Source organism: Podarcis gaigeae (genome assembly GCF_964106915.1).
Source record: "Podarcis gaigeae genome assembly, chromosome: 1".
In the NCBI taxonomy this organism is placed as follows: Eukaryota; Metazoa; Chordata; class Lepidosauria; order Squamata; family Lacertidae; genus Podarcis; species Podarcis gaigeae.
The window spans coordinates 35830537-35847157 of NC_139678.1; the positions used below are offsets into that span (position 1 = coordinate 35830537).

Here is a 16621-nt window from a genome sequence, read left to right on the forward strand (position 1 = left end):
GCCCAATGAGAAGCTGATCCCATATTGTGGAGCTACTGTCTTGACACGCTCCTGTCTGCTTTCTGCTGGGTCTCACAAACTCCTGTCCCTTTCTAGGCTGGATTGATGTCACCTGGGATGCTGGTGGCTCTAACTCTTACCGTATGGGCGCAGAAGGAAAATTTGACCTCAAGCTTGCCCCAGGGTACGACCCTGATTCAGCGGCATCACCCAAACCTGTTTCATCCACTGTTTCAGGCACAACGCAGTCATGGAGCAGCTTGGTGAAAAACAACTGTCCAGACAAGATGACTGCTGCTGCAGGCTCTTCAAGTAGAAAAGGAAGTAGCAGTTCTGTGTGTAGCGTGGCCAGTAGCAGCGACATCAGCTTGGGTTCGACAAAAATGGAGCGGAGATCTGAAAATGTAATGGAACAAAATATAGTTTCAGGCACTGACGTCCATGAGCCAATTGTTGTCCTTTCCTCTGCTGATGGCATGCCTCAGACTGAAGTAGGGTCAGCGTCCAGTGCAAGTACCAGCACCTTGACAGCCGATGTGGGAAATGAAAATGTTGAAAGAAAGCTAGGAACTGACAACTCAATCCGCACAACTGGGGAGTCCAATGCTATATCCATGGGAATTGTTAGTGTGAGTTCTCCAGATGTTAGTTCGGTATCTGAGCTGACGAATAAAGAAGCTGCTTCTCAGAGACCCCTTAGTTCTTCAGCAAGTAACAGACTATCAGTGAGTTCACTTCTGGCTGCTGGGGCTCCAATGAGTTCCAGTGCAAGTGTTCCTAACCTATCCTCACGAGAAACCTCTAGTTTGGAGTCCTTCGTCCGGAGAGTGGCGAACATCGCTCGCACCAATGCCACTAACAACATGAATTTAAGCCGAAGTAGCAGTGATAACAACACTAATACTTTAGGAAGAAATGTCATGAGCACTGCAAGTAAGTAAAAATAAATACCTGTCAACTTATGCTGCACCTGTGAAATGGGAAGAAAGGGGTTTGACATTCTTGACATAATGGTAGCTTTGAAGAGTCATCTGGGGTGGTATAATAGCTATATTGCTCCCAATTTTGTATTGTCTTGGAAAATTGCAGTAATTAAAGAATTGTGCAGCAGGATTTACTTACTCCATTTACTTAATGTTTGATTTCAGGGGGAATTAAAGTAAATACCGTTGCTAAGAAGAAATCTAGGTGCCACAACATCATAGCTAAGTCTATTCTGGTACTTATAGCACTGAAATCCTTTGGATAGATTAGAAGAGCATTAAATTGTTTCTTAATTCTAATCTATCAGTGATGTTCCTAGAAATAAATGCATGTCTCATAGAAATTTGCTTAGAATGTTGTACTTGAATTTGAATTAATTTGGAAACTCTGGTGCTTATATTCTCACTCTTCAAAATATTGAAAAATATTTCATTCATCTGGAATAGGTAAAAAGCTTAGGGAAAACAGTGTTGTCTTAAAATTGCTCATACTTTTAAAAAACAAATGAGTGTTACAAACACAGGTTTATATGTGCTGCCATTTATTTTTGTTTCTATGCTTTACTGCAGTTCTTGCTACGAGGCTAAAATGTTAAGAATGTAGACAAAGGGCTTCTTTAGATAGACTAAGGAGATACTGCTGATTTAGTTTTATATTGAAAGAATAAGATGACAAGTTATTTCTCTATTTTGTCTTTTGTCAACTATGGTCCATGCTTGGCAGAGGGTTGAGCCATGGAAGTGCAGCCATTCTAGTCTTTTTTTATTAATGTGGTGAGCAGTGCCTGATATGAAATGGGAAAGGAATAGCCAACTAGCGTGTGCATTGGAAACTGAACTGGTGCCCTTATTACTTGAAAATTTGTGGGAACTGCTGTTCACCTTTCCCTTTATTTGGAAATGTTATTCTTTGCACTTTAGAGAATATTGTAAAAATCCATTTTCTCATATGTTTATATTTAAAAAAACGAGTTGAAACATGACTGTGAAAACTTACTTGAACGAAGATAAGTTTAGTAAAACATAGTTTTATTCTATATAATTATTTTACTGTGTTTAATTTTTCCACCCCATATTATCCGATGATAAGCGCTAATAAAATGGATTAACTCACTAGAGTCAGTAGTAAGATGGTCCAAATGTAATACCAGACTATAGTTTGTAAACCTAAACCAAGTTTGTTGTGATGCTTGAATTTAAACCATTTGGCAAATCATGATTTTCAAGTGGTACCAAGTAAGAACTTGAAACCATAATTTGATTTTAGTTTGCAAAAACAATTTTAACAAACTGTGGATTGGGATGTATATATGCACTAAGAAAGCATGATTTGAGATGTTTGTTCTTCCTTTAAGAGAGCATTCTGGCATTCTCAGAAAAGAGGGAGAAACCACACACACAGTTGCTTGCACACCTGGGACCCAAAGCAGATAAAGAAAATTAGATGATTCTTGGTTCATTCTATATTAGTTAAATTACTACCAATGCTTTTGAAAATGTGAGACTATATCTTGGATTGATCTATTTACAGCAACTATTCAAGACAATCCTGTTTAAAAGTTCAAATTTATTCATGGAAATTAAACAAAAGATTATTGTTCCCATTGAAAGCATTCCTGTCCTCCCCTCCGCTTCCAAGAGGAATTTGTTAATGCAACTGTTCTGCTAATCTGCTCAGAAAGGGAAAGGGCTCTCCAAAAGCAGTGCTGAACTCACTCTTATATCTCTGGAGGACCAACATATGTGTTCAGTATTCTCCAAAGGGCACTAGGACCACCCCTTAGTGGGTGGTATATTCCTCTTATTGCTAGAGGCACAAATGTCATCACTCTAACAGAATCTCTGTTTGACTCTTCTCTTGGAGTGACAGTTTTTCCTGCCTAGATTGAAGCAGCATTACATTCACTTAGCTCTTATCGTAGTACTTGTTCAAAACTAGAATGTGGGCTGCTTCAACACAAGCAGATTTCTATTTTGGTCTTTTGTTTTACTTGAAGCCCTTTCTTGCATTGGCCTGTAATTCTGCACTGATGAATAAGATAGACTTGGTGACTATTTAAAATATTGAAACACATTGAAGCACTCATGAATGCAAACTGTTCTACTCTGGATCATTTATTTTATCTTACCATATCTTTATCTATAGCTTCTCCTCTAATGGGTGCCCAAAGTTTTCCTAATCTGACTACAACTGGTACCACATCAACAGTGACCATGTCTACATCCAGTGTTACTAGCAGCAGCAATGTAGCCACAGCAACTACAGTTTTATCTGTTGGTCAGTCACTTAGTAACACTCTAACTACTAGCCTAACATCAACATCTAGTGAGAGCGATACAGGTCAGGAAGCAGAATATTCTTTATATGGTAAGTTTCATTTTTAAATGAACATAAGCAGATTTCCCATTAATAATTTTCTGTTTTCACCTTTACTTTTGTTATGGGTTTCTCACTTAGTTATTTCATTACTAAAGCATATCAAATAACGGAGCTGTTTACCCTGTTACTAGTTACATAAAGGGTTCCCCAGCAAAGGCTTTTACTCCCAGTGTCATCTTTTCTATAAACATCAGCTCTTCACAATCCTCTACATTCTTTGTATTTATGATATTTTTATATAGCATTTCAGTATAAAGGTATTTAAAATGTAGGACAATTGATGTGAATGTCTTAGCCTATTAAGAAAACTTCTAAAAATTCAGAAATCCATATATATATATGTATTATATCACTGTTATGTCTAGTCTTTCAGTATGGTGTGCTGCAGTTATTGATTCTGTGAAGTAAGTTCACATTGAAAACAGTGGCTTAGATCCAAATTTGTGTGAACAGAATTCCACTTGTGCAATGAGACTTTCCCATCTTCCAATTGCAACCCCTGCTCACCTCCCCCTTCCAAAAGTGACTTCTGGGGTTTGGTAGACCATCCAGAATTGGGTGGGAACAGGGGTGCCAACTAGAATAAAGTATTTGGGGTCCCCAGGTAAGCCCATCCTGCATAATTGATCACAAGACGTGGTGCATGCACACCATTTGAATGGCAATGCCCATCAAATTTGGGTTCAGCCCCCTCAAATATGTTATGGGGGTGGGTTGAAGGGAGCTTGGCCCCTAGGAGTTGCCTCCCATTTGGGTGGAATATTCTGATAGAAGAACACATTATGGATCAAAGTTCACATGTATGAATTAGAACCATTGTCAAAATTCTAAGTTGAAAGGCATTGGCAGTTAATAATACTTGACATCTCCGCAGCACATTCACTGTTTCATGTGCATTAGCCTGGTCCCTTGTCACAGGCAAAATCTCCAGTCAGCTGTACTGGTGTACTGATAATGGATCACAAACACAACTGTGAAATCACATGGCAAACCATAATTCAGTGGCAGCTATCCATAGTTTGCCAGCTTCAACATGTCAGCAAACTCTAGGAAAATCCTATAAATAGAAGAGGAAGCATGTGTCAGGAAAGAAGAGAGCACACAAGCCTACAGAAGTCCCCTAACATGACCTTGAGAATTGGGTTCACAAGGTCTAAACCTGGCCAGTGTTATTATTGTTGTTTTTAATTTTTATACTACCCTTCATTCACAGATTAAAGGGCAGTTCACAACATAAAAATACAAAATGAGACCACAAACTACATAACAGAGAAACAGAAATAAACCAATAACTCTCCTCCCACGAACATTTAAAAGACCATAGATTGTTTAATCAGCCAAAGGCCTGGTTATAGAGAAACATTTACACCTGGTGCCATGCTTATAAGTAGTCAAATTTACGGGGAAACAACAAAACAGCTTGGCATACACACATTTGCTTCGAAATAGTAAAGACCTACAGAAGTTTAAATGCATCATTTTCACACAGAGGTCATTTCAAATAGCTTTCCATGTGTGGAAAATCACAGGATGATGACTTAGTAGCAGAAACTCCTGGTTTGCTAATGCTTATTCCCAGAGAGAGATTTGGAGTTTGGGCAAATGGGTTCTGTTAGGTTTCTTGGTGTATTTCTTGCAGTAAGCACAGGGATCAACATTATATTCTTCTCCTATGACACTCATGCAACATTCAGAGCTGTTGGAGGTAGGAACTTTCTTGCCATGGCTGAAGCAGTTGTTTAAAATAATCAGTTTTATCATATATGTGCAGGAAAAGTCTGAATAGTAACGTGTCTTTCAGACATTATAGTGGAGATTTGAAGGCCCAGATTCTGGGAGGGGCAGAAGAATAGCATTAAAAATAAAGAGCTTATTTAGGTGATGGCTGCAAAAAACCCACAAAATTACATGAGCTGCTGCTTTCATGGAGGTAGGAAGAGAACTTCGTGGGAAGATTGTTCATCCCTTTAGAGCACACACACAAAAATGCAATGTTCTAGGAGATGGAATGGTTGGATGGGATCACCTAATCTGCTACACTAGCTAGAGGTCTAGGAAGTTCCTAGCTGTTATTTGTACACGGATAGTAACAAATTGTGTGACTGCACAGATGACCGCTGGATCATTGGTTGAAGGAAAAGCTCTGCAGAGAGAGTGCTAGTTTTCTCCCTTTTCCTGTTTGGTACTTAGGGGTGACTGCACACAAAATGGAAGTGATAAGATCCCCAACAAAAGGCTTTATTACTGTAGAATAAATGTAAGATTCCTCAAAGGGTTTACCGCATATTGGCGTGGATACATTCCATTTGAGTTAGGAGCTGAAAAGGAAGTTCTCGGGGAAGCGTTGGGGACAAAAGGGAATGGTAGAATTAAGGGATAGAAATTATATCAAGCTGTTGGGGGAATGAACCTAGACAGTGCTGGAAATTGTAATGAATACTTCACATTGTATCAGCAGAAGCCACGGGGAAATGCTGCATGCCGCTGGCTGTGGTAAGGCATCCTTTGAGAGTACAGACCGATTCAAGAAATTATGTGGGCCTTTGCAAATTAGAATTTAGAATTAGAATTAATTTTTTAGTCTCGAAGTGGCACCTGTTGAATTCTTTGACTGCAATATGAAACAGAATTTGAAAGTTATAAGCATCTCTCAAATATATTCATGTATCTGTTAAAGATGCTTTTAGGCTGATGTTCTAATGCCATAAACTTTAGAAAGTTGTCTTACAATTTGCTTTGAGTGCTAGTTGCCATATTTGAGGTATAAGTGATCATCAGGGTAGCAGTTTGTCTTTTTTATCCCTGAGGAGTTGTTGTTTTTGCCACATTAGTTTTGAATTATGAATATATTGTCAAAATCTCCATAGAGCATGGTTATTAGAGAATAAGAAGCCAATGTCCCAGGTTCAGATGTTATGGGAGGTCAAGCTTAATGATGACTTTCTGGTTGGTTAGTCCCATTTGCATGATCTCATGAGCCCATAATATGTTTTAAGAAAGTTAAAGACCCATGGAATGCAAAAATGCCTCCTATAAAACCAGGAGATTATGCTTTATTGGGATTTAGACTGCTTCATATGTGACAAGCATCCCGTATGAACATAAATTGTATGTAAAAAACCTGCAGTTTCTGACTTTCCTAGAGTTAGGATTTTTATATATGCACAATTTCTGCCTGTATAGGAAACAAGGCACCATTTTCCAATTCCCTTCTTGCCTTGCTCCTACAATGTAGGCAGATGTACATTGCTATATTTTTGATGGGACTGATAATTGCTTTCAAAGCGAAAAAACCCCATCCTTCCATGTTTGAAACTGTAGGTATTACACGTGTCATTACAGTTGTGGGTTCAGTGCTGTTAGCAATGTACCTGCAGTAATTTGGGTGCTCTGAATACAGAACAAGAAATGGAAACCTGCCTTTCATGAATGGTTGAAGGCCTGCTATGTACCAGTATTAGTAGTTGTCATTGTAGAACTTGGAATACTGCTATTTTAGAGGTGTTCCTGTGGTTTTTATTTTTCATGGTTTGACACATTGCTACAGGAACGAAAGTGGTTTATGAGATAATTTGCTAATATTATATGATGTTTTTGAAAATGAAAGGAAATAAGTTCTATGAAACATGTATTGCAACTATAGCAGCAAAATTATTGGCTTGCTATCCATTTCAACTAATGGTTTGTGCTTACAAATGGAATCAGTTTGTCTGAGTATCTTACCTTATTCCAAATAGTTTCCCATTCCTTTTCAGGTTGTTTTCTGAAATGCTTTCCCCCTTTGTCAAAATTCCTTAAATAGGTTTCTTCTCTACTGTCTTGAGCCTCTTTTTCCTGTTCCTGCTTTGAATTTATAGAACAAAATCAGTCTTCATCCTTTTTTTTTTTTAAGCAAACAACAAGCAACTGAGTTCTTAGTGTGTGGTTTGTGTATGTTCTGTGTAGATTTTCTTGATAGCTGTCGGGCCAGCACTCTGTTAGCGGAGTTAGATGATGATGAAGATCTACCTGAGCCAGATGAAGAGGATGACGAAAATGAAGATGACAATCAAGAAGATCAAGAGTATGAAGAAGTTATGGTACAGTTCATATCTATTTTTACAATATTGTCTGATCTGCAGTTATATGGGGACCATATCAAAAAACCTTCTACTCTTCTGAATTTGTATTATAGTGTAGGTTGTTCATCGTGGACCAGTTTTGTCAATTTAGAGAACTTGTCCGTTTTTAAAGCATCACCAGTAGCTTGTTGTCATTTCAGTCGCGTATTACAAAAGTTCTACCTTGTTTACAGATCAAATGATAACATTCCTCATGATATTAGTTCAGTGGAATGCCAAAAGAAACCCCTAAATAACAGATTATGTAAATAGATTCTACTACAATAAATGTCCACTTTGGTACTTTCCCTCTCCCATTCCATTATATCAGTGTCAAATTATCTGAGGTGAACTCTTATAGAATATCGCCTTGGATATGGCTTATGGGCTGCAAACAGCCTTGAGTAGCTATATGCTTATATGTAGCGATTTGGGGCATTAAAAATGAGGTGTTGCTACTTGTATTTTGATAATTTTTCTGTGGGTGCCACTACAAAGTGGCTGCCATGCACAGCCTAAAAGGAGATGCTGGTACTTCATACTGGTGAGTACCGTCACACCCACAAATATACTGCATATTCTTGCATCTTCATTAGAAATCTGAATTGTAAATGCCAGATTAACCTGAGTCTTGATTCTGCTTGAAAAGAATCTAGGATGAGAATTCACATAATTTCCTCTATAAATTTGGCTAAACAAGTGACAGCTATGTTTGTGCATTTTAAGTAAGTTAAACAGGATAGCATTGATGCTTTAAGTCAGGGGTCAGCAAGGTTTATCTTTGCCTGGGCCAGATTGGTCCTGCAGGGATCCCTATGTAGGCTGGATTGTGCATGTGTATTAATGCGCGTGCCCATGATTTCCAGGATCTGCGCGTGTGCAGACGCGATTTCCGGTGCCATGGAAGTGAGCCCCTGCACTACGGGGTTTAGGGGCGGCTCATGGGCCGATCAAATGACCTCTGTGGGCCGTTTCTGGCTCATGGGCCTTAGGTTGCTGACCCCTGCTTTAAGTTTTTGAAAGTGTAGGTGAGAATCTGCAGTGTACAGCAAGTTCAGTTTGTTTACTTAGCTATTCTCATGCCATTCTCATGGCTTACCCAACTTAAATAACTGTCTCTGAAGACAGTTCAGAAACTTCAGCTGGTGCCAAATTTGGCTGCCAGGTTGCTCACCCAGGCAAAATGGTTCGAGCATATTACACTGATCCTGCCCCAAATGCACTGGTTACCAGTTCGTTTCCAAGCCAAATTCAAAGTGTTGGTTTTGACCTATAAAGTCTTAAAGTTGATTGCTGAATCTTATTTTTTAATGTATTTATATTTTGATGTTAGCCGCCCTGAGCCCGGTTATGGCTGTGGAGGGTGGGATATAAATAAAATTTACTATTATTAGCCTCAGGACAGCAATACCTCAGTAACTGCCTCTCCTCGTATGGACTGACCCAAATCTCCAACCATCATCTGAGGCCCTCTTATTGTGCCCCGTCCACAAGAGACCCAAGGGCAGCAACACAAGAGAGGGCCTTTTCTGTGGTGGCTCCCCATTTGTGGAATGCTCTCCCCAGGGAGGCTCGCCTGGTGCCTTCCATACATATGTTTAGGTGCCAAGCAAAAGTGTTTCTCTTAAACCAGCCCTTTGGCTAATTGGACATTCTATGGCCTTTTAAATGTGTTTGTGGGAGGAGGGGTTATTGGTTTGTTCTTCTTTCATTTTGTATTTTGAGATCTCATTTTGTATTTTCATCTTGTGAACTGCCCTTTGATCTTCAGGTGAAGGGCAGTATACAAATTTAATTAATTAATTAATTAGTAATTAACAACAGCAGCAGCAATAGATAGTTTTTGTACTTGTCTATCCAGTGTGGGTTTAAAAAAATGAAAATAACTTTTTTGTTCATTTTGCCGTTTTTGTTGCATAATAGGAAGAAGAAGAGTATGAAACAAAAGGAGGACGTAGAAGAACATGGGATGATGATTATGTTTTGAAACGTCAGTTTTCTGCTTTAGTACCTGCATTTGATCCTAGACCTGGCCGTACTAATGTTCAACAGACAACTGATCTTGAAATCCCTCCCCCAGGTATATCCATGAGTTGTTTGAAAATCCATGTGCGAAGTATAAATATATAATATACACGTACAAATACACAAGCATGTCAGAGAACCTAAGAGAAGATCGAGATTGGAGGAGGAGAGACACAACTAGGTTGGGGGAGGACATGTTAAGATACCTACCACCTTCCCAAACTTTCTCCCTTCACAAATCTAGGTAGTAGCAGGGGAGGGACACACACTGTTTTCACAGGGAAGAAGCTGATGAGAATGAGGTGCTGAATGGAGAAAGGAGTTGGGGTCTGAAGCAAGTGAGATTTGAATGAGTGAGTCAGGTACCATGTAAGGGTAACAGGGTAAAACTGAAATGCATATTTTCTCCTCCTCCCCCTTGTGAAATTTCAAATGCCTTTACTTTGAATTTATTTACAGGTCTAGATAAGAATTATGATATCATGAAGTATATGTGAGATGTTGAAAGCTGTTACAGACTTTAAAAAACCGATTACTCATTGCACTGATTTATCACTGATTACAGGAACACCCCATTTGGAACTACTGGAAGAAGTTGAGTGTACACCATCTCCCCGTTTAGCACTTACCTTGAAAGTTACAGGCCTTGGTACATCTCGCGAGGTTGAGCTGCCCCTAACAAATTTTCGATCAACTATCTTTTACTATGTTCAAAAATTGCTACAACTTTCCTGCAATGGCAGCGTGAAATCTGATAAGCTCAGACGAATTTGGGAGCCAACATACACGTAAGACATTTAAAATCCGATGCTGTATCTAAAACAGTCTATGGCTGCATTTTTTGCAATGTGTATTTACAATATATATCAAAAACTGCTGCTATGTCATCTCTTACCTTGTGGATGATGGTTGTGCGGCAGTAGTGTTTGGATAGTGGTAGTCTTATGTAAACATTGGCATCGTTTCTTTTTCCCTGCCTTAATATTTCAATGTTAGGGTTCTTATATTGTTTTTGAAATTGTAACAAATAAGTGTCGATAAAAGAATTCTTACCATAAAGAGTGCACTTGCTACATCAAAATGAATAGGTGTGCTTCAAGGTGGCCTGTAATTCAAAATGTATTCATGGTTTTTATAGTTTAAAGAATTTATAAACAAGATTTAAGAGCTGTTGCGCCAGCAGTTGAATTCTTGGAATGCGTTGTATCAGCTGCTTTGCCAGTCTAGTATTAAGAAGCATCATTGGCTGACTCACCAATGCTACTCTTGTGTGTCAAGCAGCAAAGCATTCAGAATTATTTTAGTATGCAGAGTGTAAGCAGAAGACAATTTAAATTATATCGCAAGATTCATACTGATTTGGAAATAGTGCGTTCTGTTGTAGAAAGCCAGTACATAAATAACTCTAAATCTTTTCATGTTTAGAATTGTATACAGAGAAATGAAGGATTCTGATAAAGAGAAAGAAAGTGGGAAAATGGTGAGATAAATCTTAACTTTTCAATACTTATGTGGCTGTCAACAGATTTTTGTGCAGTTTGTGCACTTTAAAAAAAAGCAGCAGCTTTTTTAAAAAGCTACACTAACTGAGTTCTGTTGTATGGAAGATATGTTAAAGAATGTTTGTAAATGCATGTTCCTAAAGAAATGTGTGTAGTGCATGTGAAATGTTTCAAACTTTACAACCAGGAAATACCAACATTTGGTGGTTCCTGTTGTAGGGTTGCTGGTCAATAGAGCATGTGGAACAGTACCTTGGCACTGATGAATTACCAAAGAATGACTTGATAACCTACCTGCAGAAGAATGCGGATTCAGCCTTTCTGCGCCACTGGAAATTAACCGGCACTAATAAAAGCATTAGGAAAAACAGAAATTGTTCCCAGCTCATAGCTGCATACAAGGTATATGTCTGCATCTAAAAGTATTGATTTGGGGAATGTCTATGCTTTATTTTGCATCGTGTTATGAGTCCTGACAGAAGGAGTTGATGTGTGACTAATGCAATTTACTCTGGTTAAATACGTTTACGTGTGACCCTCATGCTTAACTTTTTCCAGCTCCAGTGTTTTGTATGCTTTTGAATAGACACAGTATTATATTATTATTAATAATAATATAGTGCCTAACAACAGCTAAAGGCTGAGTATTTGCATCATGCAAACCATGTTTACATTTTCTCTATCTCAAAGTTCAAAATAATTACATCGCAGTTCTAACCTTTACTGTGTATTTATTTTCCTTTCATTCATTTATTTACACAGGATTTTTGTGAACATGGATCAAAGTCCAGTTTGAGCCAGGGAGCTATTTCCACACTTCAGAACTCAGACATTCTTAGTTCAATAAAAGAACAGCCTCAAGCCAAAGCTGGTAGTGGACAGAATTCCTGCGGAGTAGAAGATGTTCTACAGTTGCTCCGTATTTTGTATATTGTTGCAAGTGACCCTTATTCAACTCGAAATTCTCAAGAAGGTAAGTAGGATGTAATATATTTCCCCCTAAAAGCTTCCACAAAGGAAACATATTTTTAGTACATTATTATTCATTTCTATTAATAATTTCAGAAGGAGATGAACAGCTTCAGTTTAATTTCCCACCAGATGAATTCACAAGCAAAAAAATCACCACAAAAATTCTTCAACAGATTGAGGTAATATATATATTTATTATTGAGATTATTTCTGAGGCATTTTAGTTTCATAGAAGCTGTTGTAGATGGTTGAAGTCTGAAATATCATCTTATTTAAAGGAAGCAGTGAAAATTATTTGAATGTGGTTTTTCTTCATTTGCTGGTTTTGTTTCATTATTTAGATGGCCCATGGTACTTGATACTGAAATTTGACATGTTCTGGAAGGGAGCTTTGGTGAGGCATCCAAAGCTGAGTCAGTTGTACAGTTCAATTAATTGCAGCCTTGATCTTGAAAACTGAACATAGATTGGTAGGATTTTACTGACATAAGTCATAAAAGAATTAGAATTTCATTAAATTGCACTGTTATAAAAGCATGAAGTCTAGTGTGGTTAACGGCTGCAGCATTGGACTGTGGACACCAGATTCAAATTCTCACTCAACCATGAAGCTCACTGGGTGAACTTGGACAGTTTCTTCCTTTCAGCCTAATCTATCTCGGGATTATTTTGCAGATAAAAATGGGAATGAAATGTAGGTTATCCATAAGTTAGAACACCTTGGAGGAAAGTTGGAAAATAAATGAATACAACACATCCGGTGATTAAAAATGACAGCTTAACATTTAAGAAAACTGCTACTTTATTTAGTACTAGCAGGAAGTAGCTAACGTTGCCTTGGAATTTGAAAAAGCAGGATTATTTTTTTAAAAAAATGGATACTGTAATTTGTAAAGTTTGGGACTGTGTGAACACACCCCAGCCCAAGGCCGAGAGTGGGTTCTTGTCATCTGGGCAGCCCAGGACCTCCCTGCACACTGCCTAGGCTTGCGCCCTGGGGAAGTAACTTCAGTGCTGCTAACACAGCGGTTTAACTTCACCCCCAGAGGCACACTCCATTGTCTCTTGACACAGACAGATGCCAGCAGCAACAATGCCAAAAATCAGGCAGAGTCCTCTTTCAGACTTGACATCTTTATTCAAACTGGCTGTTAGTACCCCAGCATGAACAAAAACAAGCCACTCCCGCCTCAGAATCCTTTCTGCCGAGTTTGAAATATTGAGTTTGAAATCAGTGGTGTTTGGGCCCATCATGCCAAAGATCAGATCAGGCTTCCTCAAACTCAGCCCTCCAGATGTTTTGAAACTACAATTCCCATCATTCCTGACCACTGGTCCTGCTAGCTAGGGATCATGTGAGTTGTAGGCCAAAAACATCTGGAGGGCCAGGTTTGAGGAAGCCTGGATCAGATGAAGTCACACCAAAGTCACATTTTGAATCTCCATCTTCATTCAGAATGGTGGTTGACAGCCCAATGTCCACAAAAACTGCCACCCCCACCTTGGGAACCCTTGTGTCAAGTTGGGTGATGATATATTGAGATGTTTGAATGCATTTAGAACAAACCATTTTCTACAACATGCAGTAGTAGATGTTTATTTAATTATGACAATCCTATTTACAACAATTGTGGGGTTTTTTACAAAGTACAGAAACTAGTGGTATAAGGTGAGTGTGTAGGAAAAATATGAATGCATAAATAGTTATTTATCCATCATACATTTTGTTCTTCAGACATTGCATTTTAAACAGTGGGTGTATTAAATTACAGGAGCCATTGGCACTAGCAAGTGGAGCTCTGCCAGACTGGTGTGAACAGATAACTAGCAAGTGCCCTTTCTTAATTCCATTCGAAACTCGACAGCTGTATTTCACATGTACAGCATTTGGGGCATCAAGGTAAGAAACCTGACAAGCAAGTTGCTTATTTGCTGCAGTTTCAGAATATTGAATCTCTTTAATGTCAGTATTTGGAATATCAGTGTTTCCTTGTGAAGAAATTGAATTTTTAGGTAATAAAACCTAAATACAAGAATTCTGTTATGATATGGATGCTGTTTGGTTTGAAAATGGTTAACACTGTGAAGGTGGGGGACTCTGGTCTTTTATTTCTAACTATAGTCAGAAACGATAGTATTGAGGGGGTTCAGCTAGCATTTTTCTAGGAAGCAACTAGACTGCTACAAGAGGTGTTTTGGTCACAAATTTGCAAAATTTTCTATTCTGGCCATTAACAACAAAATCTAGCTTTTGTGTGAATTGGGAGTATGGAAAATGTCTAATTGTGAGAGGACGTTTAGTGCACATTCTGTTAAAAATAATTGATTCTTGGTTATTGGCCAATGGGAATTCAAAATTCCAAGGATAACCTTATGATGGTTAGAGGGTTTGACTGAAGTGAATTTTAGTGCAGGCATGTCACTGTTTGAGGGTCAGATGAATGAGAGGAGTCAATCAGTTGGCCAGAACCTAGGAGGAGGCAGAAAGATAATAAGGAAACACTGGTGTCAGAGGCTGAGGAAAGCTAGTCAGAAAAGAGAGAGAGAGAGAGAGAGAGAGAGAGAGAGAGAGAGAGAGAGAGAGAGAGAGATTCTTCAGAGGCAGTTCTCCAGCATAGCCTCTGGCAAAAATGACAGCAACTGACAAAAGAGATCACAGCTGTGACAACAGCAACAGTGTCTGCGGATGGAAGGGACAGAGCAGCAGTGGCAGTGTTGTGTTTGCTGCGATGGGGCAGGGTGAGGTGGTGTTGATTTGGGGGTAGCTTGTGGCAGATATGTGTGCCATCTGTGGGAGACAGGGAGTGCCCATGGTTCTCCCAGCCTTGCTGCACCCTGTCCCATTGAACTCAGTGCTGTTGCAAGGATATCATTTATTTTTTATTTATTTGAAATATTTCTTACCCGTCCTTCACCCTAAGGTTGCAGGGTATTAACAATGATAAAATCTACAATATTAAAATTAATAAAATTAAACCTAGTTATTTTGTATTTATAGATTATGTATTTTTTAAAAAAACTCATTTTTTGAAAGCAAACAGTGGCCTAAGGAAGGTCTCATTAAAAAGCTTTTCTGAGTCATTATCCATATGAGTTTTAAAGCAACGTATCTGCAATTTTTCTGGTATCAGAGCAATAGTGTGGCTGCAGAATCGACGTGAGGCCACTGTTGAGCGAACGCGAACTACAGGCACAGTGCGAAGAGATGATCCAGGAGAATTCAGAGTTGGGCGCCTTAAACATGAAAGAGTAAAAGTTCCACGTGGTGAATCCTTGATGGAGTGGGCAGAAAATGTAATGCAGATTCATGCAGACAGAAAGTCAGTCCTAGAGGTAAAATAGGTTCCTCTTAACAAATAATACTTTACTGTGTCTCTCACTTGTGTAGTGTTAAGTGAGCACAGTTGTTTATTAGAAAAGATATATTCCAAAAGACAGCTAGTACTATCGTTGTGGTCTCTGGTTTCCAGGTGGAGTTTTTGGGAGAAGAAGGAACAGGATTGGGACCCACCTTGGAGTTTTACGCACTGGTGGCAGCAGAATTCCAGAGGACAGAACTGGGAGCATGGCTCTGTGATGATGACTTTCCGGATGATGAATCGCGTCAGGTATATTTTGTCTCTGTAATCAGTCAGCAGAGCTGATAAGATACATTCTGTTTGTGTATCTCTTTAAATACCTTAACACTTTCCTTCACTTTTGTTGTTGTTGTTTTTTAAACAGGTGGATATAGGTGGTGGAATAAAACCTCCAGGATATTATGTACAGCGATCTTGTGGTCTGTTCACAGCACCATTTCCACAGGATAGTGATGAACTTGAAAGAATAACCAAACTTTTTCACTTTCTGGGGATTTTCTTAGCCAAATGCATCCAAGACAACAGACTGGTGGACTTGCCTATTTCTAAGCCGTTCTTTAAACTCATGTGCATGGGAGACATTAAAAGCAATATGAGCAAATTGATTTATGAGTCGCGGGGTGACAGAGACTTGCACTGCACAGAAAGTCAATCAGAGGCGTCTACGGAAGAGGGGCACGATTCTCTCTCAGTAGGAAGCTTTGAAGAAGATTCCAAATCAGAATTTATCCTTGATCCACCAAAGCCTAAACCCCCAGCTTGGTTTAATGGGATTTTAACGTGGGAAGATTTTGAATTGGTAAACCCTCACAGAGCAAAATTTTTAAAAGAAATTAAAGACCTTGCAATAAAGAGACGTCTAATATTAAGCAACAAAGGACTTTCAGAAGACGAGAAAAATACTAAATTGCAGGAACTAATGATGAAGAACCCATCAGGAACGGGACCTTCTCTTAGCATAGAAGATTTAGGGTAAGGGATTACACTTCCCCCCTTTTGCTCATATATACATGTGGCCGCCTTATGGAATAATAAATTGACCTATGCATGTTTAGACATTTTGTTACATACACTGAGAATTATTATTTTTTAAGTGCTTTATCCATATCGTTTCTACTGTGTTCCTGTTTGGAATTTTCAATTTTTGTGAGATAATTCCCACTTAAGAGAAAAGCAAACTGCCTTGTACAAACTCAAAACATTTCTCCATCTTGCTCAATATGATGCAAAGTGATTTATGGCAGCATTTCAGAGTTTCAGACAGAATTCCCAACCCTTCCAGGAAATGCCAGGGATTGAA

General features: G+C 38.8%; 1 protein-coding gene across 50 annotated transcripts in view; it reads left to right on the forward strand.

Annotated features, from left to right (window-relative positions):
- Positions 1-16621, forward strand: part of HECTD1 (HECT domain E3 ubiquitin protein ligase 1) — a 66187-nt gene that overhangs the window by 45442 nt on the left and 4124 nt on the right. For 8 of the 50 annotated variants that reach the window (XM_083740135.1, XM_083740181.1, XM_083740184.1 and 5 more), the window contains 13 exons: positions 97-933; positions 3130-3351; positions 7309-7442; positions 9387-9543; positions 10054-10276; positions 10914-10968; positions 11210-11392; positions 11753-11963; positions 12056-12141; positions 13735-13862; positions 15094-15295; positions 15433-15570; positions 15686-16293. In XM_083740135.1, the coding sequence (XP_083596261.1) occupies positions 97-933; positions 3130-3351; positions 7309-7442; positions 9387-9543; positions 10054-10276; positions 10914-10968; positions 11210-11392; positions 11753-11963; positions 12056-12141; positions 13735-13862; positions 15094-15295; positions 15433-15570; positions 15686-16293 (3184 nt within the window). The remainder of the gene's footprint in view (positions 1-96; positions 934-3129; positions 3352-7308; positions 7443-9386; positions 9544-10053; positions 10277-10913; positions 10969-11209; positions 11393-11752; positions 11964-12055; positions 12142-13734; positions 13863-15093; positions 15296-15432; positions 15571-15685; positions 16294-16621) is intronic. The other 42 variants (XM_083740148.1, XM_083740158.1, XM_083740151.1 and 39 more) reach the window with 14 other exon arrangements.